Below are 26,127 nucleotides of genomic sequence, written 5' to 3'. Positions count from 1 at the left end.
TGATGGTTTGTTAATAACTGGCTTTGTCAGGTTATTTTGTGAGCATTTTCCATAAAATGAAGTGGGCTAATTCCACACTAAAATTTTGATTCAAATGTAAATGATCGAAAAATGTATAATTCAGAGGTGATGGGATAATGGGTATCAGGCCTACTTTTCTGCCATAAACACCTATAAACTGAACAAAAGGTATAAAGCAACTGTTTGGGGACATTAGACAATAGATAACACAAAATTGTGATTCCTGAGGAAATAAAACACAGAGGGTGAGTTTTACCTGTATCCTACTTTTCTGCCTGGCAGAGAGCAAACATTTTAAAGGGTAGAGAAAAGTTATATGGGAGCTTATTGCTGCTTAAATGGCTGGAATTTGCAGGGCAAAATGCTAGGAATGAGAGGACTGCCCCGATGAGGAACTCCAATAATCTGCTTAGGAAATATCACTGAGTCTTGATGAAAACTCAGATGCACAAATGTATGATGACACTTGGTGAGGCCTGGCAGAGAGCAGCTTACAGTATACCTGTACTTTAAGAAATGTTACAGGAAGTTCTCGAAAATGAAGGCAAACGATACCAGGTAGAAGCTCAGATATCGATAAAGTAATGAAGAGCACCAAAAAAAAAATGATATGTGGGTAAATATAAAACACTTTCTTTTCCTCTCATTTCTTAATTTCTTAAATAGATGATTGACTCTTTAAAGCAAAAATAATAACACTGTGTTGTTGATTTATAAAACAAAAAATGTATAAAAACAGGAGCACAAAAGACGGACAGGGGGTAAATGGAAGTTTACTATTATAGGTTGTTACATTCATATGTGAAGTATATGAATTATACTTGCATAATATAATATTAATCCATTGTGGATGGTGACATTTAAAGAAGCATATTGTAATTCCTAAAATAACCACTAAAAATGCAAAAAAAGGTATAGTGAAGTAGCTAGAAGAGAAGATAAAATATTATCTATATTATTTGAATCCAAAATAAAACAAGAAAGGAAGTTTTAAAAAGATACATAGATGAGACAAATAGAAAACAAAGAGCAAAATACTATTCTTAAACCCAGCCATATGGATAATTATATTAAGTTTAAAAGGGCTAAGAACTCCAATTAAAAGACAGCGATTGTCATATTGGATTAAAAACTAGACCCCTTTTATGCTATTTAGAAGAGAAATTTTTAAATATAAATATGTCAGTAGGGTAAACATGAGAATATGAAAAAAGATAAAACATACAAATGTCCATTAAAAAAAAGCTGAGTGGCTATATTAACATCAGACACCATTGATTTAAATAATAATAGAAGAGATAGTGAGGTACATTGTATAACAAAGGAAAATTCAATTCTCAGATGTTGAAACCCTGGTAAAGGATTACTAAAAAAGATAAAAACCTCACCTCAAATGAGAAGCATTCTAAAATATACATTTCCTGGCTCCACTGGATATAAAAATTTTAAAGCTATTCTCTTACAGTGGCTTCTCTGATTTTTCTCATGCAGTTCTTTAGTGTGAAACGCTGTTTCTTTCTTGAAACCCCTTTGCTCTCTGGCAACCTTCCTATTCCTTCTGCAGGGAACAACTCAGGTATAAAGCCGTAATCTGCAGCCCCTCATGGTGGTCTCATCATATTTAACCCTTTACTAGTTAGTCATTCAATGAATATTTATTGCGCTCCTACTATGTAGTAGGCCCCAAGGATGTAACAATTAATTAAACTATTCTTGGGAGATACAGAATAGGGAACAGGAAATAAATAAGGAGCATGCCAAGCAGTGATCTATTCAACAAAAAAATATAGAAATAGGGATTTAAGAAGTGTCATGAGGAGTGGTAAAGTAAGCATCTGTGTAAAGATGTCATCTCTGCAGACCTGAAGAAAGTGAGGTAGCACTTTCGGATACCTGGGAGATCATCCTGAGTACAGGCCACACGTGCAAAGGTGTTGAATCAGGAATATACCTGCTGAGTCTGGGAAATAGATAGGATGAGAATGTGGCTAGAAGGGAGTGAGAGAGGGGCAGAGGAGGCCCAAGAGCAGTGGGGAGCTACATTACGTAGGCTTGGGAATGCTTCTACACAGACTTGGGTGTGTTTTCTGTTTTGTTTTGTTTTTCTGAATGAGATGAGTAGCCATTGGAAGGAGTTTTGAGCACAGGAGTAACATTATTTAACGTAGTCTATGATCTTACTCTGGCTGCAGCGTGGAGATTGAACTCTTTACCCTTTAAGGTAGTTAAAAATGGCTTATGCAAGGCAGACAGAAAATACTTGAAGATTTATTGGCCTGTCCTTAATACTAGATTTATGTCAGTGCCTTTTATGTGCCTTGTTAGGGATCCTTTGAGCTATTTAGAAAGATCTTTGACATTCAGCTATTGAACTATTTTTTTAAGGTTCCTCAAAAAATTGAAAATAGAACTCCCATGACCTAGCAATTCCACTTCTGGGTATTCAGCCGAAGAAACCCAAAACACTCATTCAAAAGGACATATGCACCCCTATGTTCATTACGCTATGAGTTACAATAGCTAAGATGTGGAAGCCACCTAAGTGTCCATGGACAGATGAATGGATGAAGAAGAAGTGGAATGTACAATGGAATATTACTCAGCCAAAAAAGTAAAATCTTGTCATTTGGGACAAGATGGATGGACCTAGAGAGCATTATGCTAAGTGAAATAAGTCAGAGAAAGACAAATACTATGATTTCACTTATATGTGGAATCTAAAAAAAAACAACAAATGAACAAACAAAACAGAAACAAACTCATAGACACAGAGAACACTTTAATTGTTGCCAGATGGGAAGGAGGTTGGGGGAAAAGTGCAAAAGGTGAAGGGATTAAGAGGTACAAATTACCAGTTATAAAAATAGTCACAAAGATGTAGAGTACAGCATAGGGAATATAGTCAATGATATTGTAATAGCTATGTATAGTGTCGGATGGGTACTAGGTTTATCAGGGGGATCACTTCATAAGTTATATAAATATCTAATTGTTATGTTGTACACCTGAAACTAATATAATATTATATGCCAATTATAATTGAAAAATTTAAAAACGCATTTAAAAAACAACACAAAAAACTTCTCCACCATTGCATTATACAGCTTCTCTAGGTTGTAGAGGCAGGCTAAGATGTGAAGCGTGGGAGGTACTAAGTCTTGTTGATTCTATGTTCTAAAATGCTTCAACCCTGCCATCCGTTTGTTTATTTCTTAATCATTTGCTTGTTTGCTTATTCATCCATTCAACCTTTCACTTAACATCTAGGTCCTAGATTCCAACATAAAGAAAATCTGGTTCCTACCTTCAATGTGCAAATTTATATTTAATGAAATAAAAATGCAAATTTGCAAAACATCCCTGCACTCCTTCCTCATGTTGCAGACTGATCTTAAAACATAAGAACATAGAGAATATGGAAAGAAAAATGGACAAGATGAGGTCAAAGAAGGCAGAATACATAAAAAGTTAAAAGTCTTAACAAAATGTAAAATGTAGGCAGCAATTGATTTCAACCAAGAAAAACATAAGCTCAAAAGAAAGCAATAGGTCAAAATGATACAATTAATTCTTAGTATTGGGATTATGGATCAATTCTTTTGATTGTAGTTTTCTGCATTCTCTAAATTTTCTGCAATCAATAAGTATTTTTACTATCAGAAAAAACCAATTCCATCAGTTGTCCTTTTGCTTTTCTAGATAAAGAAATTAGGAGTTTTCAACTTCCATTTAGCTTTGTCCAGTAAGAAAGATGACTGTATTTCTAATGGAGGGAAAATGATCAGCAAAATGTTTTTAATCTCTTCCTATAGCTTTAAAGAGGTAAAGTTTAATCAATACACTGATTATTTTTGCCTTTATTTTTCTAATTTAAAACTAATTCAAGTTTCTTGTTAAAAATATTAGAAAAGCATTGCTTAGAAATTACTTCATAATATCACTCCCAGAGATAATAAAAATTTACACTTTTCTAGTTTTTCCTATGAGTATACTTTATATACATAAAAGTAAATAATAAAGTTAAAAACAATCACCTTAAAAACAGAAATATTTGTTTTTAAATAGTCATATACCTTATGAGTGACTAAAGAGATAAACATTGTATATTTTTGCAGTTAATGGAAAAACAAAACAAATATTCATTAAACCTAAGACAGGAATACTTCTAATAATTTTTTCTTCATTAAAAATTATTTTTCTTAACCTCAGATTAAAGACAGGTGATCTTTGCTTATAATTTAAATGCATTTGTTTATATAATAGCTCATTTATTTATAACTTAGCTTATTATTTTTCTTGACGTCTGGTGATTTCCTTAACTGATTATCACTGAAATGATCCAGCAACCTTCCTTTCATAGATACTAATCCTGTTTTATCTCAGTTCCTAGTTTTGCCTGTGACCTTCTGTGATGGGGATGGAAAATGGGTTGGGGAGAGGGGGAAGGGGCGGACCGACAGAGGGGCAGGAATTAGAAATGGTTTTCACTTGCAGTCATTCTCACTCTAACTCTCTTCCCTGACACCGTTGTATCTTGTTCAGTAGCTTGAGAAAGAAGCCACAATGTCTAAATGTGACAATGGCCACAGTGTGAGGGATGTAAATGATGAACGTCTAAGTATTACCTTATCTTGTACACCTGAAACTAATAAATTAAAAAAAAAAGTCATGTACTGAAAAAAAAATCCATGTATTTTCATATGACATCAGAAAGTGAGCTTTTAAAACACTGATATTTCAAAATAATAATAAAAAATAATAAATAAATAAAGAAAGAAAGAAGATCTATGCTTCACCAAAGACTTTCTACTCTGATGTATAAGCTTCCTGTTTTTTGTTGTTTTGTTTTTGTTTTTGTTCTTTTAAACTATTATAGACAGCGTCATCGGTTGATCACTTAACTTTGCCTCTGAAGAGTCTTTGGTGTAAGTTGTGTGTGTCTTTTTGTTTTGTTTTGCTTTTTTTACTACAGGAGGGAGAGCAGAGACAGGCTATAACCCAGGAAGTTTTCAGAATTTCAAGTCATAAGATGAGGATTTTCAGGACTCAGGAACAGTATTATTAATTTTTTATTGTTTAATTTACTTTCATTAACTTTAGAGAAATCACTCTTTCCAACACATGCTGCCTCTTTCCAACACATGCTGAAGAAGTTAACCAATTCTTCCAATGTGTTCACCCCCCATTTCCACACGTATGAATTCATTGCACATTTATTCCCTTTGTATTATTGTGTCTCAAAAAAAATTTAAATGTGAAACGGGTGAATCACTGAATTTGTCATCAATGCTCTGTTAATCTTCTTGTTCATTTATTTGTTATGAATGATTATGCACAGCATGCTGGTTTATCTTATAATCTTCCCTTTACTTTTGGTATTTATCCATCCATTCAGCCATCTAACCATCCAGCCATGCATCTAGCCAGTCACCTGCCTTACAAATGTGCTCTGTAATTTGCTAAATTTCAAGCACTATAAAATTTGATGTGAAAATGATTAAGAATTATAGATGTTCAATAAATATTTGAGGTTTGATTACAGTTAAAACAAATGTTTATTGAATCCATTGGAATTTAGTGTCAATAATATTTCTATTTTTATTTGTTCACTTAATGAATTTATTCAGCAAATGGTTTTTTTTGGGTTTTTTTTTGTTTGTTTTTTTATAGTACAGTTTTTATTTAAACTTTAAACAGAAAAAATCTATATTTTTATGTTCATAGAGAAGCTTAATATTTGTTACCTCTGAGTCAAGATTTTGAATGAAGAAATTACTTTTTCTTTATATCTCTTTGTATTGACTTTTATTAATATAAGCATATGTTAAGTTTGTAATTTATTTTTTTTTGAATTTGGACTTTTAAAATATTTTGTCAAACACTGAGTAGGTACAAAATAACAATTAAACATATCTTTGAAGTGTAAAATGACAACAATATCCTACTCAATTTGAAAAAGAACATTACATTGCCCTCATGTCCCCATGTGCCTTTCCCCTACTCAGGAAAAGCCACCATTCAGGATTGTGCTGTCATTCCTTTTTTTATATATATATATATTTTATTTATTTATTTAGTCTTTTTTATTAATTAAATTTATTGGGGTGACAATTGTTAGTAAATTTACATCGATTTCAGGTGTACAATTCTGTATTATATAATCTATAAATCCCATGTGGTATATAAAGCAAAAGTTTAATCAGTGGCCACTATGTGCCAGACACTGCCAGAGGTTAGTTTGTGAGAATGAATAAGGGATAGTCTGTGCCCCAAAGAGTTATGGTTTAGTGGTAGATAAAGTTGTGGTTTAGACAAAGAAATGTAACAAATGCTTATGTCAAAAAATGAAAGAGCTATAAGAAAGGTCAGTGCAGTATTCTGAAAGCAGCAGAGGGATAGGACTGACCAACCATGGTCAGAGTCGGTAATATTTAAGCTGGGCCCAGTTCTTGCTACTCAAAATGTGGTTCATAGAGTAGCAGCAGTATTACCTGCTCTCAGGTCATACTCTCACCCGGGAGTTTGTTAGAAATGCAGTTTCTCAGGCACCAGACCAGCCTTATGGAGACAGAACTTGATTTTGACAAGGTCCTCGGGTGAATTGTAAGCACGTTAAAATTTGAGAAGCACTCATTTAAAGTAAGAATAATCTGGCAGGTGAAGAAGGTGGGTAAGTCATTTTAAACAGAGGAAGAACCACATGCAAAGACACAGGAGCTGGAGGCACGTGGTATATTAAATATTAAGGTGCATCAGAGAAGGGAAAGGAGAGGATTTGCTAACACACATGAGTACCAGACTGTGAAGGACTTATATGTTATGTATAACATTTAACCTTTTTCTGAGCCATAGAGTACAACTGGAAGTTTTTAAACATACATGGAAAAAAAAAATGCTGTAAAAGACAGTTCTGGCAGCCATGTGAAGAATGAGTTGGAAATGAGGAAGGAAGTCTGCTGACTACTCAAGAAGTTCTCTCAGAGGATAGGACCTAAACTAAGACAGTGGACATATGGATAGGAAGAGCAGGGACTGAATTCAAGAAATATTTTGAAAATTGAAATTGTGAAAATTCATGTTTAAATGAGGGAGGTGAGGAGTAAATGAGAGATGACTCAGGTTTCTACATTGAGTGTTTGATTGGAGATCTCATGGAGGAGTTAGGAAATGTAGGTGAAGGATCAAGTTCCACAGTGATGGGAATATGTTCAGTGTTATAGACGTATTAACTACAAATATCTAAGATATCCAGATGGAGATGTTTAGGAATATCGTTTGGGAGCTGAGAAGAGAGGTTGTGATTTGAGACAGAGAAATGGGAGTCAGAAATTTAAAAGGAGAAGCGGAAGAAGCTAGAGGGATGTCTGAGACCACCTCTTGGGTAGAAGCCTGATAATATCTGCCTCAAATCAATGTAGTGTGCTTTGGGTTGTAGAATAAACAAAGAGAAGAAAAGGAAAGGGAAGGCAGTAATATGAACAGGAGACAGAATTCAAAGATGATACGGAGGGAAGGAATCAGTAGGGAGGAAGAAATTAAAGTAACAACCTTGGGGTGGTACAAAACAATGGGACCAGGAGCATAAAAAGAGAACATTTTGGAAAGAAAGAGAAATGTTTACCTGTCCTTTTCTGAAGGAGAGGAGGTAAGCTTGGGTTAAGATTTGAAAACGGGTGAGCTTGAGATGGAAGCTAGAGGATGGAAGATAAAGAAGCTTGTGCTTCATGACTGGTGTTTTCTCGACGAGGTAAGAAGCAAGGTCGCTGAGGAGAGAGTGGGCTGGGATAGGATCTTGATGAGAGTGATGAAGGTTTATAATAGCCACTTTAGGGTGTCGGAGAAGTAGCTGACAGGAGACAACTAAAAGGATTGCTGGGCAGCGCTGAAAGCCTAGAAGAGGCGGGAAACCATAAATAACTTGTTTTTCTTTTCTCACTCCATCATTCCATGACAGTCCCCCTTTCCTCTCCTGCCTGCTTTCTTCTCATGTATAGTTTGAGCAGAAAATATTTTTCCAGTAAACTGAAAACCTAATTCAGGCAAGAAGAAAAACAAAGCCTTGCATTTCAAACACCTAAGATAAATCTGCTTAGCATTTTATGTTTTAATTAAAATTAATTGGCACGCTTCCCTAAAGAAAAGTCATTGTTGAAAACTTGGAAAATAAAGGAAAATAAAAGATAAGATATAGTCCAATGAGAAAATGATTGTTGATACTTTTTTTCCTTCCAGTACTTTCTCTAAAACATAGTTTTATTTCCTTGCTTATTTTACGGGATGGTGCTAATTATAGGTAAACTTCCTGGTGTCAATTCCTTAAAATTTGTAATTCTTTTCTGATCATAAAAACAATTTCTAGTTATTGTCAATTTTTGAAAATACAGAAGAGTACAAAGATGAATATCTAAATCACTCATAATCTAGAGATAATGACTCAGTTGCTAAGGGTTTTTTTGCTAAGTTGCTAAGCGTTTATGTCACATTTTAGAAAACATATTCTAGCAACATTTCCTGCCAATATTTTATCCCAGTTCTCCTTCATTAAGTTAAAACAGCATAGACCATAATACAATTTTACCTGGAGAACCTAATCAGTATAGCCATAGACACGAGCCAGTCAACTGTGCCTTTCCCCACACCCTACTGGCAGAAGTAAGGACTCCAGAACCAAATGTGAGAAGGAAGAACTGTCAACGTGTATTAAACAAAAATGTTCCCATGTTTTGGAAAAAGTGTACAGTATTCTTACAAGCACCATGAAATCTGCTCTTATCATGAATGTGAAAGCTATTCTCCTTCCTCTCTCCTGTTGCTTCCTACCCTACAGCTGACTTCTGTCAATTCTTATGTCCTCCAGCAGTTGTGGTTCTAGTTTCATATGGCAAGAGCCTTTAGGAGTGTAATAATCTAAAACACTGACACAATGCTATGTATCAGGCAGTATTCTAACTGGTTTACAGAGACTAATTTTATTTAATTCTCACACACAAAAAATAAGAGATAGGTAATGCATCTATTCCTACTTTGAAGATAATGAAACTAAGGTATGAAGAGATTCAATAATTTGCCAAGATCATATTCCACAAGAGGTGGAACTGGGTTTCAACCCTAAGCAGTCTGTCCCAGAATCCTGCTCATACCCCGGCATGACATCCAGTTGAAAGGGTAGCTGAATGATTTTTCTTGTGTTAATATTTTAAGAACACATTTTACTTAGATTGTTTATTTGGCATGGTTGAGGGTTGGTTCAAGTTCTCCCAACCTCCCAACGTTGCTAGAATATGTTTTCTAAAATGTGACATAAAGGCTTAGCAACTTAGCAAAAAAACCCTTAGCAACTGAGTCATTATCTCTAGATTATGAGTGATTTAGATATTCATCTTTGTACTCTTCTGTATTTTCAAGAATTGACAATAACTATAAATTGTTTTTATGATCAGAAAAAAATTACAACCTCCACCCCAATTCCATTCTCAGGATCCGACCTTGGTATTTACAACAGCTTTGTAAATTTTCTATTTATTTATTTGTTTGTTTGTTTGTTTATATTAGTTTCAGGTGTACAAAGCAATGTAACAGACATTTAAACCCCTCATAAAGTGATAACCCACCTCCCCTAAGCTACTACCCCTCTGACATCTTATATAGCTGTTACAATTCCATGGACTATCGTCCCTATGTTGTACTCCACTTCCCATGACTATATATACCTATATATTTAATTATAGTTGACATTCAATATTATTCTACTTCAGCTTCAGGAGTATAGCACATTGGTCAGGCATCTACACAGTCTATGACGTGACCCCCCTGATAAGTCCACTGCCCATCTAGTACGTTACATGATCTTTGCATTGTTGATTATATTCCCCACATTGTATTAATTAACAATTTGTATTTCTTAATACCGTCACCTTTTCACCCTGTCCCCAACCCCATTCCCATATATCATCCTGATAGATCTAGTACCTATTTGGTATCATACCTAGTTATTACAATATTATTGAGTATATTCCTTATGTTATAACCTATATCCCCATAAATACTGTATAATAACCAACTTGTTCTTCTTAATCCCATCCCCTTTCACCCATCCTTAATCCCACTCCCATCTTAAAGTCCCCCTAAGATTCCTTGTAATACTGATTTGGTGGTGATGAACTCCTGCAGCTTTTTCTTGTCTGGGAAGCTCCTATCTGTCCTTAATTCTAAATGACACCCTTGTTGGGTAGAGCAATCTTTGTTGTATGTCATTGCTTTTCATCACTTGGAATATTTCCTGCCACTTCCTTCTTGCCTGCAAAGTTTCTGTTGAGAAATCAGCTGACAGTCATATGGGGGCTTCCTTGAAGGTAACTAACTGCTTTTCTCTTGCTGCTTTTAAAATTTTCTCTTTGTATGTAACCTTTGGCATTTTAATTATGATGGGTCTTGGTGTGGGCCTCTTTGGGTTTATGTTGTTTGGGACTCTGTGCTTCCTGGGCTTGTATGTCCATTGCCTTCTCCAGGTTAGGGAAGCTTTCTGTCATTATTTCTTCAAGTATGTTTTCGATTCCTTGGTCTCTCTCTTCTCTTTCTGGTATGCCTATAATGCGAATGTTGGTACACTTGATTTTGTCCCAGAGGCCTCTTAAAGTCTCCCCAATTTTTTGGATTCTTTTTTTCTTTTTGCTCTTCTGTTTGGGTGTTTTTTGCTACCTTATCTTCTACATCACTGGCTGGATCTTCTGGATCTAATCTACTGTTGATTCCCTGTAATACATTCTTCATTTCTGTTATTATATCCTTTATTTCTATTATTATATCCTTTATTCTTTTTTATAATTTTCATCTCCATTTTTATGCTTCCTATCTCTCTGTTGAAGTTCTCCCTGAGAACTATAACCAGTGTTTGGAACTCTCTGTCTGATAGGTTGCTTATCTGTTTTGCTTCGTTCTTTTACTGGAGCTTTGTTCTATTCTTTTATTTGGGACATGTTTCTTTGTCTCCCCACTTTGGCTGCCTCCCTGTGTTTGTTTCTATGTATTAGAGTTGCTATGTCTTCTGGTCTTAGTAAAGTGGCCTGATGCAGTAGGTGTGTTGTGGGCTTCAGTGGTGCAATCTTTCTGGTCACCTGAGCCACACACTCCAGGTGTGTCCCTTGTGTGTGTTGTATGTGCCCTCCTCTTATAGCTGAGCCTTGGTTGATATTTGCACATCGATGTGAGGGACTGACCCTTGGGCTCACGGGTTGTGAGGACTGGCCTTGACTACAGTGGAAGAGTTGTTGTGCAGGGGCTGACCCTATGGAGCAGGATCTGCCTCAGAAGGACTCTGGTGTCTGCCCAATCTGCCCTTGGGTGTGTTGTACTTGGAGGCAGCTGGGTGATGCTCCAGCTTGTTTTGAAGCTGGCCACTGGGGGCAGCAGCCCCAGGACCACCTTGGAGGGAATCCACTGTAAGTCAAGTTCAGCCACAGCCCATGCCCCACCTGGAGCCACCAGCGGGAGCCAGAAAGAAATCCACAGATGGCTGCTGCCTGTGCTGTGCTTGGAAGCACCTTGAGAGGCCAAACTGCGAACCAAGGCCGGCTGCCACTAGTGCTGGCTATGGCTACAGTACACGCTCAAGCCAGATGCTGCTTGTTTGGGTTCTTCAAACCTTTGAGAGACCCTAGAAAAGTCTGCAGTTTGAACCAAGGCAGATGGTCTGCATGAAAAAGCCACTGAAACCAGCCTGGGTGTGCCTGAAAGTTGGGCGGGGCCAGGTCCCAAATTGCCAGGGAGGGGTGAATGAACAGCAGAGACTAAGAAATGGTGGCCACCTGTGTTCACACACCAGGAAAGGGGAGGGCTCAACAAAGAAACAATGGCCTCCCTCAGCTCCCCTGACCAGAAGAAAGCCACCTCTCCAGCCCCCATCCCAAGCCAGACAACTCAATTTCCCACCATTTGTCCCTGCTGCCTTTCCAGCTGCTGCCCCAGCGCTGGAGCTCAGAGTGAGTGATTCCAATGGTGGGTAAGTCTGCAGGGTTCCTTTAAGGGGAGCCCCTTACGGTGTAGCCACATTCAGTCTCACTCAGTCACAATGTTCGCTGGCTTTCACAACCAAAAATTATGGAGACTTCTCTCCATGGCACTGGAACCCTAGGCTGGAGTGAGCCTGGGATCTCTCACTCTTGTAGGGGGTGGGGGGACCCCCTCAGCAAAAATAGCCCTCCAGATTTTTAATGGTCACATATGGGTGTGGAATCAGCTGTTCCGCATCTCTGACCTTCCTACCAGTCTGTAGGTGGCTTCTTCTGCATGTCCTTAGTTGAAAGGCTTCAGGTCAGCTTGATTTTAGGCAATTCTCAATGGTTGTTTTGTAGATTAGTTGTAATTTTGATGTGGTTGTGAGAGAAGGTAAACACAGTGTTTACGTACTGCTCCATCTTGGTTGTCCCCTCCGTAGATTTTCTTTATGGTCACAATGAAGTGGTCCAGATGTTATAGTAAGGCTTGTAGTACAATTTCCCCTGTACTCTAGATTCTCATCATGGTTTTCATTTGTTTGTTTTTGCTATCACTGCCATTTTCTCATGTATTCATTTTCCAGAAAAAGGATCAAGTTGATACAGGTGCTTCTTTCTTTTCCAAGGTTGGGAAATTCTTATGGCATTGCTGTTTAGTTTTCTTAGTCTTTGAAAATTATAAATAATTGTTCAGTTACTTTTAATAGTTTATTGTTTATATATAATAAATGCTGATATTATTGTTAAAGTTAATAGCAAAGCTCCTTTCTTGGCATGAGGTTTGCTTGACACACTAAATCCTGCCTTCTTGACTTTCTTCACTGCTGCCTCTTTAGTTTCCAGAGTTGGAATGGTTGCTTATCCGTGCCAGCATTGAGAAGTCTGGCATGCTCTCTGGTGTTGTGTTCAGAGTTCTCACAAGCTGCTGGATGGAGGAAAGAGAATGGTAAATGTGGTGTCTGCTTGTGCTTATGTCACTGGCAGGCTAGCTCGGCCCTCCTGTTAGAGTTAACCATAGGGTTTCCAGGAGTGCTGCCCCTGTGACCAGATGGAGAAAATGTTAGAAGGAAGTATAGTGCAACGAAAAGAGCAGGAAACTCAGCATTGAGTTCATGTCACAACTTTAATTATATAATCCCTTCCTCCTCTTCCCTCTCTCTTTCCTTCCTTTCTTCCTTCCTTCCTTCCTTCCTTCCTTCCTCCCTCCCTTCCTTCCTTCCTTCCTGTCTTCCTTCTGTATTCCCAAGAGAAGTATAGCAAAGTAGATAAAAGCACAGGCTCTGGAGTTCGATTGCCCGGGTCAAAAGCCTGGTTTCACCCCCTTACAGTCTGTAGACCTTGGTCTAATTAGTTTTGGGAGGGCTTACTTTTCTTACCTAAAAAACTACCTCATGAAGCTGTTATGAATATTAAATGAGATAATACAAATAAAATGCTTAGACTAGTAATTGACTCATAATAAGTAGTTAATACACGTGAGTTACTATTGTGAAACTTTAGATTGTAAGTTTCACAAGAGTGGGTGTTTCTTCAATATCTATGTCATGCTTAGCAGAGTAGGTACTTCATAAATATCTGTTGAACAAATGAATGGATGAATCTACACTAAATAGCTATGTGACTTCAAGCACATTATTTAACCTCTTTCAAAATGTGTGCTGGATATTTGGGATATAATGTGTAACTCACATGGTTGTTGGGAGAATTGCATGAAGGAGGCACAATAGCCCAGAGTTTCAGAGCAAAGGCTTTGAAGTGAGATACAAATAGTTTTGAATCTTATTGTGTTACCAGATATGACATTCAATAAACCACTACTCCTCTTTAAGGCTTAGTTTCTTCATCTCAAAATGGAGATCATAATTCTTTTCTCATAAGGTTGATGTAAGAGTGAAAGAGACATGTATGTATATAAGATGTTTGTTTTCTTAAAGTACTTTGTTAGCATTAGAAAGAACTTTGTAAGCTTGAGATCATTAAAAAACAGATTTTGACTTTTTTTTAAATGGACAATTTTCTATTAAATTCTCCTATAAGGTGGGACCAAATATGAATATAACCACATCCTGAAAATTTAGACAAGACTGAAGAGAATCAGGATATAAAATTTTTGTTTAAAGAAAATACGTTGATGGTCATTTTGAGAAAACAAGTTGAGGTAATTCAAATGTCGTTGATAGAATGATACAGTGTCATTATTTAAACCATAGAAGTGTGATTTACCTAAAAACAAAGATTTGTTTACATACAAACAAAAAGTACAGCTATATGCATTGTTTCTAATTTCCTGATAAGGCAGACAGATGAAGGACACTAAAAAGGTTTGAATTTTAATATTTAATGAGCATAGATAGCATTTTCAGTTTTGTGAAATAAGATTATTTTCTATTTGATGTAGAGAAAATTACTTTCTTAAGAACGCAATATATTTCTCAGAAAAGTTCTTAAGAAACTTCTGAAGAGCTCAATAGCCACGAGGAATGTGAGTGTCGTACAATTGCCACTTGGTTGACAATGGAGAGAGGAAGAACAACCTGATTTCTTTGTTACCCTCCATTAGCCCTCTGACCTCATCTCTTCCTGCTCTCCCCTTGTTTCTGTTGTGTCTTCTTGTTGTGTCTCTAGTACCCAAATCACACTCCTACCTCAGAGCCTCCTTTGCTTTTGCTGTTTCTCCTACTTTGGCTTTATTTCTCCACATATCCACAAGTCCACCTCTCTTACCTCCTTCAGGTGCTTAACTGTCACCTTTTTGGTGGAGCCTTCCGTAATCACCTCATTTGACAATGCAGCATGCCCAACTCCACTGAACTTTTTTCTATCCCAGTTACCTGCTTAATATTTCTCCAAATATTGCACTTACCAAAATTTGATATTATGTACCAAGTTTGGCTTGTTTGTTTTGTTTATTGCCTGTCTCCCCCCACCTCTTAGACATGAGCTTCATAACGGCAGAGATTTTTGTGTGCTTTGTTTACTGCTAACCCCCTAATACTTAGAATAGTGCATGGCATGTCAGAGGCACTCAGTAAATATTCGATGAATGAATGAACAAATGAACTCTTCAAATTAAGACAAAATACAGTTGTAATTTCTTATGGAAATTTCTGTTGCATAAATAAGGCTGTGATCCAGATGTCAAATCAAACGTGGTTGTGCAGGTTGCTTAGGGACTATGCTCCACATGCAGAATTCAGAAATTTCTCTCTCTCTAATTGTAACAGTAGACTAGAGGTTAAATACCATTCCCTCAAAATTCATGTCCGTCCAGAACTGTGAATGTAATCTTATTTGGAAGTAGGGCTTTGGCAGATGTAATCTAGTTGAAATGAGGTCATACAGGATTAGGGTTGGCCCTAATCCAGTGGCTTATGTCTTTATAAGTAGAGGGACATTTGGACACAGACATCCTGGGAGAATGCCATGTGGTGACAGAGTGGGAGATTAAAGTGATATGTACAGTGATGTGCCTAGGAATGCCAAGGGTTTCCAGTAATCACCAGAAGCTAGGAAAAGACCAGCAAGGATCCTCCTCTAGAGCATTTAAAGAGAGATGGCTCTGCTGACATCCTGAGTTGGGGCTTCTGTCCTCCAGAACTATGAAAAAATAGATTTCTACTGTTGTAAACCACCCAATTCATAGTAATTTGTTATAGCAGCCCTAGGAACTGATACACATAGAAATAGAATTCATTCATTCAGTCATTATTATTTTTTTTTTTGAATTTTATGGTTTTATTAAAACACAGTTTGCACACAAGCTGTCTATTCATTTTCTTCACTGCGCAGCCGGGCATTGGGATTGGTGACTCTGATGGCCAGCTGGGCTGCTCTTTCCACAATGGCTTTGCGGTTCTTTGAGGAGACGTTGTGAGCAATTTCAGCACAGTAAGATTTGTTGCACATCAGCAGCACTTCAAGCTCCTTGACGTTGTGGACCAGGAACTTCCGAAAGCCACTGGGCAGCATGTGCTTTGTTTTCTTGTTACTCCCATAACCAATGTTGGGCATCAAGATCTGGCCCTTGAATCTTCTGCGCACCCTGTTGTCAATGCCTCTGGGTTTCCGCCAGTTACGCTTTATCTTGACATATCGGTCTGACTGGTGCCGGATAAACTTCTTGGTCCTCTTTTTGACGATTTTGGGCTTCACGAGTGGTCTGAGGGCAGCCATGATACCGAGCAGGAGATGAACGCCACCTCCGGAGGCAGCGCAGAGGAAGAGCCATTCAGTCATTATTTATTGTTTAAACATTTTTTGAACATCAGACGGTATGTTAGGCATTGATAAATGACCCAGTTCGCTTTGTCCTCAAGGAGCTCCCGGCCTACTGGCAGAGATCAATAAGTACAGTTGACCCTTGAACAATGCGGCAGTTAGGGGTGTTGACCCCCCAACCCATAGTCAAAAATCTGCATAAAACTTTTGACTCCCCCAAAACGTGACTAATAGCCTACTGTTGACTGGAAGTCTTACTGATAAACATAACACTTGATTAACACGTTTTGTATATTATGTATGTTATATACTGGATTCTTACAGTAAAGTAAGCAAAGGAAAAGAAAATGCTATTTAAAAAGTCATAAGGAAGAGAAAATACATTTGCCATATTTATTGCAAAAAATAAACAAACCCAGGTGTAAGTGGACCCATGAAGTTCAAACCTATGTTGTTCAAGGCTCAACTGGAAACAGAAAATTATTGTAATGAAAGTGCTGTGAGAGAATTAAGCTCCAAGAACACAGAAAAGGAGAATATAACCAATTTAGCAAGAAACGGGCATCAGAAAAGGCTTTTCTGAAGTGGTAACCTTTGGATAAGTCAGTTGGAGAAGAAGAAAATAGCTTTGTAGGCAGAGGAAGACATGTGGAAAGGAACAGAAGCAGAAGAGAAGGTGGTGTAATTTGGAAAATGCCGGAAGTTGAATTCTGCTGAAGTTGCTTCTAATGGAGTGGTTGCAATTGGAGTAGGTTGTAATAGGAACACATTGTAGTAAAGCAGGTGAGGCATAGTGAGTTCTAAGATAGGGTAGGAGAATTTCCTGCAAATCAACTGGTAGTTCAGAGCTACCTGGGATTATAGAGTTATCTTGATTCTGGTTCTTTGTTGAGTGGTTCTGGACAACGACAGAAAAGAAAAGAACCCTCCTTATAGAAAGATACGTTATGTTTTAAGGTGGAAATCATTGTAAAGACTTATAACTCAGAATTTCACCTTTTAGCCATTGTATGTGATTGAGTCTCTCTCAGTGGTTGTGTGTGTGTGTGTGAGAGAGAGAGAGAGAGAGAGAGAGAGAGAGAGAGAGAGAGAGAGAGAGAGAGAGAGAGAGGATAGGTGGTAGGATCTGAAATATACCCTTTTTAAAGGTTTGATCTTTAAGGGATTGTATGGTAGTAAAAAATGCATTGGGTTGGAATCTCGAATGTAATTTTATCTTTTGGAGTCTTGGCCTCCCCCTTCGTAAGTTAATATTTCCTTACTGATATCACAATATGTTTGTTGAGATATTATAAAATTATTATGAGTTTTCAACTGTTATACAAATATGCACTGTAGAGGCATGAATTATTATTAGAGATATTTCAACAATAGGGGGCTTTGCAGCTAGGTGACCAACTCTAGGATTTTGTGATTTACATTTCTATTTAGGCATCCACTGAAATCAAATGCACTTTGTTCCCATTTTCCAAGCATTGTAAAGCCATGAAAATCAACCTGAAGTGCTACAAGACTTTAAATAATTTGAGATAGGGCACCTGAGGAATTTACCTCTGAGTCTCTCATAACTGCCCACTAACCTGGCACAAAATTTCTGGTCAAAAGCCTTTGTTGGAGACAGGAATAAGTGAGCAACAACAATACAAAAGATAAATTAATGACATTAAATATTTCTGTGGTCTCACTGTTGGATTTTAAGCCCATTGAATTCTTTCAGAACACCTCATTATTATTTTCCTGACTAAGAATTTTTATTTTCTGGTGTTACTAAAAATTATAAGAACATAAAGTCTGAAGGGACCAAGACTAGCTATTTGTATGTTTCTGTGTTACTCCATTGCCTTTTTAGTTTTTTCTTTTAATTACAGTATAATTGCATTTTTTATTTGCTTCAATATTTTTAAACTTCTAAATTATTCTTATAACATAATTATCTGTTTAATTATTGTCCTTTTCCTTCACTAGACTCTAGGATCCTTGAGGATGGGCGCCATATTTTGTTTCCTTTATATTTAAGTCCTTGGCACGTAGAATGTAGTCTTCATATATGAGATGTGATCAAACAATATGGTGAATGTTTAAATTAAAAAAATTATTACAGTAAAAAACACATTGCCATTAATCCCCCTCAAAATACTCCCCCTTGCTTCGAACACACTTATCCCATCATTCTTGCCACTTTCTGAAGCAGTTCTGGAAGTCCTCTTTCATGAGTGTCTTTAGTGGTGTTGTTGTGGCTGCCTGGACATCCTGAATTATTTTGACTTCGGGGAAGAGCCAGAAGTCACACGGTGCCAGATCCGGTGACTAAGGTGGATGAGGACACACCTGTAATGTTTTTATTTCACAGAAATTGCCATATACCAGAAGCAATGTGTGACAAGGAGTGTTGTCATGATGGAGGATGATTTACGACACACTTCAAAACACACCTCTCAACCGTAGCTCACACCCGACTGACTGCACTGAACAAGTTGAAACTCATCACACAGTTACTAAGTTTCAGTGCTCCACTTCCCATATTGAAGATCCCTGCCTTTCCATCAGATGGCACTAGGCAGCAGCATTCATGGTATTCTTTGATCACAACAGAAAGTCTCCATGTTACACATCGCTTCTGGTATGGCAATTTCTTTCAAATAAAAACATTACGTGTGTCCTCATCCACCTTTTTCATTGGATCTGTCACCATGCAACTTCTGGCTCTTCCCCAAAGTCAAAATGACCGTGAAAGGTAAAGGTTTTGAATGGATTCAGGACATCGATGCAGCCAGGACAGCTCAACTAAAGACACTCACAAAAGAGGACTTTCAGAATTGCTTCAGAAAGTGGCAAGAACAATGGGATAAGTGTGTCTGAACGGAGCAGAGAGTATTTTGAGTGGGATTAATGGCAATGTTTCTTTTACTGTAATAATTTTTTAAATTTAAACATGTACCATATGTTTTGATCACACCTTGTTTGCTTGTTGAATGAATAAAATGTATTTGAGAAAAAAGATTTTCACAGGATTCAGCAGACATTTGTATTTTAAGTTTTGTTTCATCAGTAGACATCAGTAAATAATAATTAAGCACCCATAATACCATTATAGAAACTGAACTAGTTCGTGATTTATATATACACACAATAGACTTATAGCATCTAATATGGCCAAAAAAGATTCTAAAAATATTCAAATGTTATAGGCTTATATTATGAAACTGTGTCTACAGAAAATCACGTTTGATTTGTTCATTGCTCATAATACCATTCTTGGAATTTTTATTCAGTTCTTTGCAAAAGCAATCACATTTTTAACTCAGTATCTGGTGTGAAAGTAGGTCACTGTGATAGGTCCATCAAAATACAAATACACAGGGGATTGATATTTGGGGCCAGATCTAACTTGAATAAGTTCTCATTGTAAAAATATAGAGCAATTTGTCTTTTTCATCAAACTTCTCTCTCTCTTTTATAAGAGATTTGTCATCCAGAACAGCCAGGCAAGGGGAATTAAAAAACCTTAGTCACAGAGCTCTTAGTAACTGAGTATTTATTATAGAGTATTTCTTAGTTTTGTTTAAAAAAGTAAAAAAAGCAAGTTTCCTAATTCTTGAAGATGTAGTCAACGAAAGTTTAAAGATACTTTTATATGGATCTCCAAAGTGCTGAGCCAAGCTTTGTTACCTGCAGCTAAGAAGTCTTAGCAAGTAGCACAGGAAATTTTTAAGATCAAGGCAAAATTTTAGATGGGGAACAGATGTCACATAGATGAGAAGTAATTTGGGAGAGTATTCTAGCTCAAGGAAAAGTGTGAAAATGGTGATAAGTGAGAAAATACCAGTCAGGTTTGTGAAAGTGATAAGCCACAGTGGAGTATATTAGGCAGGGAGACGTAGGGAGAGATAGGCAGGGTAGAATTTCAACCTTATTCTTTTTGCAGTTGAGAAATTTTAAAAGAATTTTGTTCAGGTGTCTCAGGTATCACACCCTTTATCTACTTTAGGAATGTGAATTTTGAAATAGTGTGAAGAAAGGATTTGAGGCATCCAGACTGGAAAGAACCATGAGACTATCCCAACAGTCCAGGCCAGAGCTAAAAAAGGAGTTGAACTAGAGAGGTAGTAGTTTGAGTGAAAAGGGAGAGGGCAGATGCTAGAGACTGGTAAGATGGGAAATCTGCACATTCAGCTTTTATGGGGATCACAATGGGGCCTGGGAGTGAGCACCATGGGCTGAGATACTTTTCTTGTTCTGCCCTGGAACTAAGCTATGGTGAGAAGATGGAGTTTCAGAAGGAGCAGATGGGGTGCAGAGCTCATCTCTTTTGCTTTGGGGGTTGAGCTAGACTTGGGCATTTAAGAGAAAATATGAAGTGAGGGCTAACACAATGTGAATTGTCCTCCCCTTTCTTCCTTACTGTTCCCTTGCAATGCATTTATCAACTTCTGCTCTGAGGATCCTTTCACAAGCAGGACCTTAAACTCCTCCTACGGCATCTGAAGATTTATAAATACCTTCTCTCTGAGAGACAGAAACCTTTCGAAATGATTATGCCAAATCCTAATATTTCTACACTTATCTGCATTATTTCTTTTCCCTTTTCTTCATTCCCAACATAGGCTCATGCAAAACGTTAGCAAATATCCAGGCAGCAAATAAGAAGGGAGTTGAATCTGATATCTACTTACAGAATTACAGTAAAGCCTATCTACTCACCTTTTGTAAAGATGTCAGTAAGCAATCTTCACCTTATTTTGTCAGATTACTTGCTTATTTCAGGCCTGGAAGACACAGAGGGACAATTGAGGTAGTCTGGTAAGAAAAGTTTTATTTGACCCAGTGTTCAACTTTCCTCCCCGCTATTTAATACAGAGAGGATTGAGTTGAGAGTCATGAATAAGCTGTATGACCTTGGTATTTAACTTCTCAATGCCTGAGATGTCTAGTCCACAAAAGGTTGTAATGCAGGAAGATAAGGAAATAATAGATACGAGAGTGCTTTGAAATTTTTTGAGAGCAGATGCAGAAATGCAGAGCATTGTTTTTTGTTACTCCTGACAGCCTGATTGCTGCAAATTTTCAGGTTAGATTGATTTACTCAACCACAGACTTGTTTGTCCTCTGCACTTTTCCTAACATCAGTGGTTATTTTCCTGTAAGGCAGTACACTCTGTCCTCAATGATCAGCAAATCTGTTGTGATGAGAGATAGAAATGGGACTCAGACCCAGGCAAGACTTCTGACTAAAAATCCATTCTCTTTCATGACGCTTCTGCCCTCATGGCTTCTCGTAAAATGTGTGTGTGTGTGTGTGTGTGTGTGTGTGTGAGAGAGAGAGAGAGAGACAGAGAGAGAGACAGAGAGAGACAGAGACAGAGAGACAGAGAGAAACAGAGAGAGAGAGAGCTCGAGCAGAGGAGAGGAGAGGAGGGGAGGGGAGGGGAGGGGGAGGAGAGAATGTGGGTGTTTATAAAGATGCAAATGCACATTTAGGGCTTTATAATTGGAAAACTGTGAATCTAGAATGCTAACTGATCAACTCTTCTTTCCTTTACCTAGCATTTCTTCATCCCCTTCTCCATCCCTTCATTAATTTCATTCGTATTCCTCTTCCCCATCCTTTTTCTGTTCATTTTTCTGCTTTATGTAAGTTGATGACAGCATTGGTGTTGATTGCTAACAACAAGAGTTGATATGGTAGCCATTTATTAGGTTTATTTTCTGTTTTCTTATTCTTGTTTAAGAGAGGGCTACTGTTTGAAGGACTTTTGATCTGCTGAAAACCACGCTCTCCTTGGATGCTTCCAAACCACCCTCCTGTAGTCTCACGCCCAGCTCACCTCTCTGCCGGGGCTGTTTCCCTAGTAACTCGTGTTACTTTTGGAAATTGCCTTTCTGGGCTTCTCTCCTTTGACTACTTGAAGTTGCACCTCTTTAGTCCATTATGCAGCTACTTCTCCACATACTACTGTTTCCATTTTGAGTTGGTTGATAGTGTCAGCTGGTAATGGGCACAGCTGCTGCAGAGATAGAGCTTGGCTCCAAGTTACAGAGGTTTGGGAAGCACAGACAGAATCAGGCCAGACTCATACTTTTGTAATGGATTTGGTTATGCTGAAATAAGGGGGAGTTATCTGGAACTTGAATCAAATATGGCTGCTGATAAGTGAAAATACATGATTTCCTACTTTGTGCAAAGTTCTGTTTTCGATCTTGTGAGGGATACAGACAAGAATTATGCATTTTGGGATTCTTAGAATTCAGCAAGTGGGATAAGGCACGTTCATGAATAACTACGATGCAAGATAGAATTTGTATCACATGTTGTAATATAGGAGAATGTAGCACGAAAGGGATAGAAGTTGGATAACTAAATGGATAGAAGGGATTTTAAAGGACTCTCTGAAGACAGAAGTGACTACGTAGACTTTTTCTTAAAAAAAAAAAAAAAGAGGGAAGAAGTGATATAAGACAACCTTCAGCAAAAGGAGTTTAATTCTTTTGTTCCCTGAGCAGAAGGCATGCTGCTCAAGTCGTGACTGCTGCAGTCTGGGTCCCACCCCAAACTGGGAAGAAAGGCCAGTGAGAGTGATTAGAAGTGGGAGAGGTGACCATTTTGCCAGGGTGGAAATGAGAGGGCAGCTCCTTCTAAATCTAAGCACAGGTATTTGACATCTGAAAATGCCGAGTCACTGATCCCAAGAGAAACTGAATCCAAAAGTTTTTGCACTTACCTGTGACAGGATGGCAGGTACATACCGCTCTTTATTAATTTGTAAAGCTTTATCACATCTTGAATGGCTACATGGACAAAAGGCATGTAAGAAGTATATTTAAAATGCAGTGGGAATTTAGATAAGGGAGATGACTTTATAAGTTAAGTAGATGTGGGAAAACTTTTGACAGCATGCATTCATTTACTCACTCTAATTTATTTATCTATTTTCCATATAGCCATTCAAGAAATACTAATTGAGGCCTTACTCTGTATCAGGTGCTGGAGATACAGCAGTCAATATAATAAATGTGATTCTCTCATGGAACTCATTATCTACTAATGAGGCAGCTCACAAGTGACTGATGAATTACATTTTGGTAAATTCTTAGAAGGAAAAATACAGGGCAGTTTGACAGCATATAAAACGAGAGACCTGGACTAGTCTTGAGGGAATCATAAAAGTGTTCACAGAGTCGGGAGCATTTGAGGTGGACCATTTCAGAGAGTTGAGCTAGAAAAGTTTTAATAATATCACTTATCTTTTTACCTAGTTAATCAGTGTCACATTGAGCAGTCTGCTTTCATACAGAAATGGCCTTCACTTGATTTTATATACTGAAAAGAATCTTCACAAGGAATATCTGCTTCTAGAGAGGTCTTGAGGGCAAAGACAAGGAACTTACTTATAAAGTTGAATTACCCTTTGTATTCATGGGACATTTATAATACTTTACCTTAAACATGTATACAAGCTAAATTTCTGCATGTTTATGCAAAGTTATTGTACTCTATGCACTGTGAATGCTTTTAATAAAGTCTTGACATAGTTTATGTAAATTACTTGTTTAGGTGTTTATCTTCTCCACTAGACCCTTGATCTATTGCATACTTAGCCTCGTGCCTAAAACAAAGTAGACACTCAGTATTTTCTTTCATGACTGAATGAAATGAACAGGTAGGGGTAATATTTCACTAATAAAGCTATGTAGTCTTTGCAAACATCACTCTGCATGCTGGAAATATAGCAGTATGTAAATAGACTAAGTCCTTTCATGGGTGTGAGCTGTGGACAATTAAAAATAAACAAATGAATATGTTACAAGTTTTAGAGTTTTAGTTCAGTTGTTCCATGAAGCAAACACTACAACAGGATGGGATGATGTAAGAGATTTATTGGGGGGATACCTGTGAAGGATAAATGGGACGGAACAGGTGTACACAACGAGAGCCTTTAGGCCATGATGTCAATCTGAAACCTGTGAAAGGAACGCTGGAAGGTAGGAAGTTGAGGAGCAAGCATCACAGAGTGTAGCACAGTTCTAAGAAAGTTTCAATAAGCTCGATGGGGAGTCCTTGAACTCAAGTTGCCTATTACTGGAGTCCCGAGCCTGTTGGGGGGCCTTTAGTCCTACTCCTACTGTGCTCAGTTACTGGCTGTGAACAGCCCAGGTGAAGCATGGCCTCAGAGACCACAGTAGATATAGATTGCTAGAGGTGTCAGTCAACTCAGTCCCCCTGGAAGTTTCCCTTGAAGGAGATCTTTTACCTTCAGTGAAGGTAGAAGTGGCTCACAGTGGCTCACTTCTACCACTGTCATAGTTATGAATAGGAAACAGTAAAACAAAATGTATAAAGAATGATGTTGCCATTTTAGATAGTTTGAATGGAGAAGGCCTCTTGGACGAAATTACACTTGACTATAGATCTGACTAAGACAACAAAGAAGGCCATGTAGAAATCTTTGGAAGGAGATTCTTCACTCTTCATAAGAATGAAGTACAAGTGTGAAGGACTTCGGGAGGAGTTTTCTTGGGTTGCATACGGAAGGAGAAGATCGGAATGATTGATGGGGCATGGGTTTCTAGTCATTCAGTCAAGAAATATCTGTTGGGTGCCTACTACATCCTAGGCACTGTTCTGGGCTCTGGGAATACAAAAGGGAACTAAACAGACCCCGAATACTCTGCCCTTACTAAGTTTACATTCTACTGGGGAAGGTAGGCAAACAAGATAGATAATTAATTACAAAGTGAACAATGCTGAGGAGAGAGAATAAAGTAGGAATGGAGCATATGAAATGTTGAGTGGGTAGAGATGGTGGTGAGGCAAGCCTTATTAAGAAGTGACTTTTCAATGAAGACATGAGGAATTGAGAGAGCAAACTAGGCAGCTGTGGGGTAGGGGGATATTCCAGGTAGGAGTAACAAAAAATAACAAAGCCTCTTAGGCAGGATTCTGCATAGCATGATAGAGGAATAACAAGGAGGCCAGGGCGACTAAAGAAGAGCCAGTGAGGGTGGGGATAGGAGATAAAATCAGAAAAGTAATAGGCCAGATTCTGAAGGGCCTTTTAGATCATGTAAATGAATTTCAGTTAAGGGACTGGTATCCTTGTGCCATAGGTGAAGGGAAGCAATGGAGACATTATTAAATCAGAATTGTAAAAATAATTCTGCTCCCTAGTCTTTGATGCCTTCTTGTACCAGTACCTTTGCCTGGTACGAGAAGGACTGATGCTGGGGCAGGTCGCCAACACTGATGCCAAGTGGAAAACAGAGTGGGGAAAATTGCACTTTACTGAGTAGATATTTGTATTCAATGGTAAAATGTTGCATTTTAGAGTTGGAAGGATGTTAGACTGAACTAGTGTGATCTTTTAATTTTATTGCTAATAAGCAGGTGCTCTGTAGGAAGAGAATAGAGACTGAGGTCACAGAATTAGTTAGTGGTAGGCCCAGGACTGGAATCCATGGGAGATTCTTCACTCTTCATAAGAATGAAGTACAATCCTGAACCACAACTTCTTCTCAATTTCATTGTCTGAATGCAGTGTGCTTGCAGAGAGTTAGGTGCACATTGTGGGAAGAGAGATGAGGGAGTACAGTTGAGCTTGTTTTTCATATAAGCCTTTTTCATTAAGGACAAGAACAATGGAAGGATTCTTCCTTCTTTTCACCTCTCCTTGGAGAGCTCTTTCATCCCTCCCTTGTTGGCAATTGCCCATTTAGGTTATAAATCCATTGAGCAGGGAGTGTGCTTATTTTGTGGTTCACCTCTTACTAAGACCTCCCTGGTCCTCTGGTAATTGATCTTATTTGACTGATAATTGCAAATTATCATATAATGTTAATAATATTAGTCTCTTAACTGAAATTCATTTAACCTGGCTCAGCAGATATTTTATGCATGTTC

At 37.8% G+C, this 26,127-nt stretch overlaps 2 protein-coding genes across 2 annotated transcripts in view; one reads left to right on the top strand and one right to left on the bottom strand.

The window, feature by feature from the left end:
* Nucleotides 1–26,127, top strand: part of DLG2 (discs large MAGUK scaffold protein 2) — a 1,856,054-nt gene that overhangs the window by 296,740 nt on the left and 1,533,187 nt on the right. The window lies entirely within an intron of this gene.
* LOC308504346 (large ribosomal subunit protein eL32) lies at nucleotides 15,743–16,202 on the bottom strand. Its single transcript, XM_081064711.1, has one exon. It carries the CDS (start codon nucleotides 16,185–16,187, stop codon nucleotides 15,780–15,782), a length of 408 nt encoding a protein of 135 aa, XP_080920837.1. The 5' UTR covers nucleotides 16,188–16,202; the 3' UTR covers nucleotides 15,743–15,779.

The sequence above is a fragment of the Rhinolophus hipposideros genome, assembly GCF_964194185.1.
Source record: "Rhinolophus hipposideros genome assembly, chromosome: 10".
In the NCBI taxonomy this organism is placed as follows: domain Eukaryota; kingdom Metazoa; phylum Chordata; class Mammalia; order Chiroptera; family Rhinolophidae; genus Rhinolophus; species Rhinolophus hipposideros.
Note: the sequence above shows the minus strand (reverse complement) of the source record. Positions and strands in the feature narration are given on the sequence as shown.

What these genes read in the sequence shown, in the direction of transcription:
- LOC308504346 (XM_081064711.1), bottom strand. Translation starts at nt 16,187, where the DNA reads ATGGCTGCCCTCAGACCACTCGTGAAGCCCAAAATCGTCAAAAAGAGG.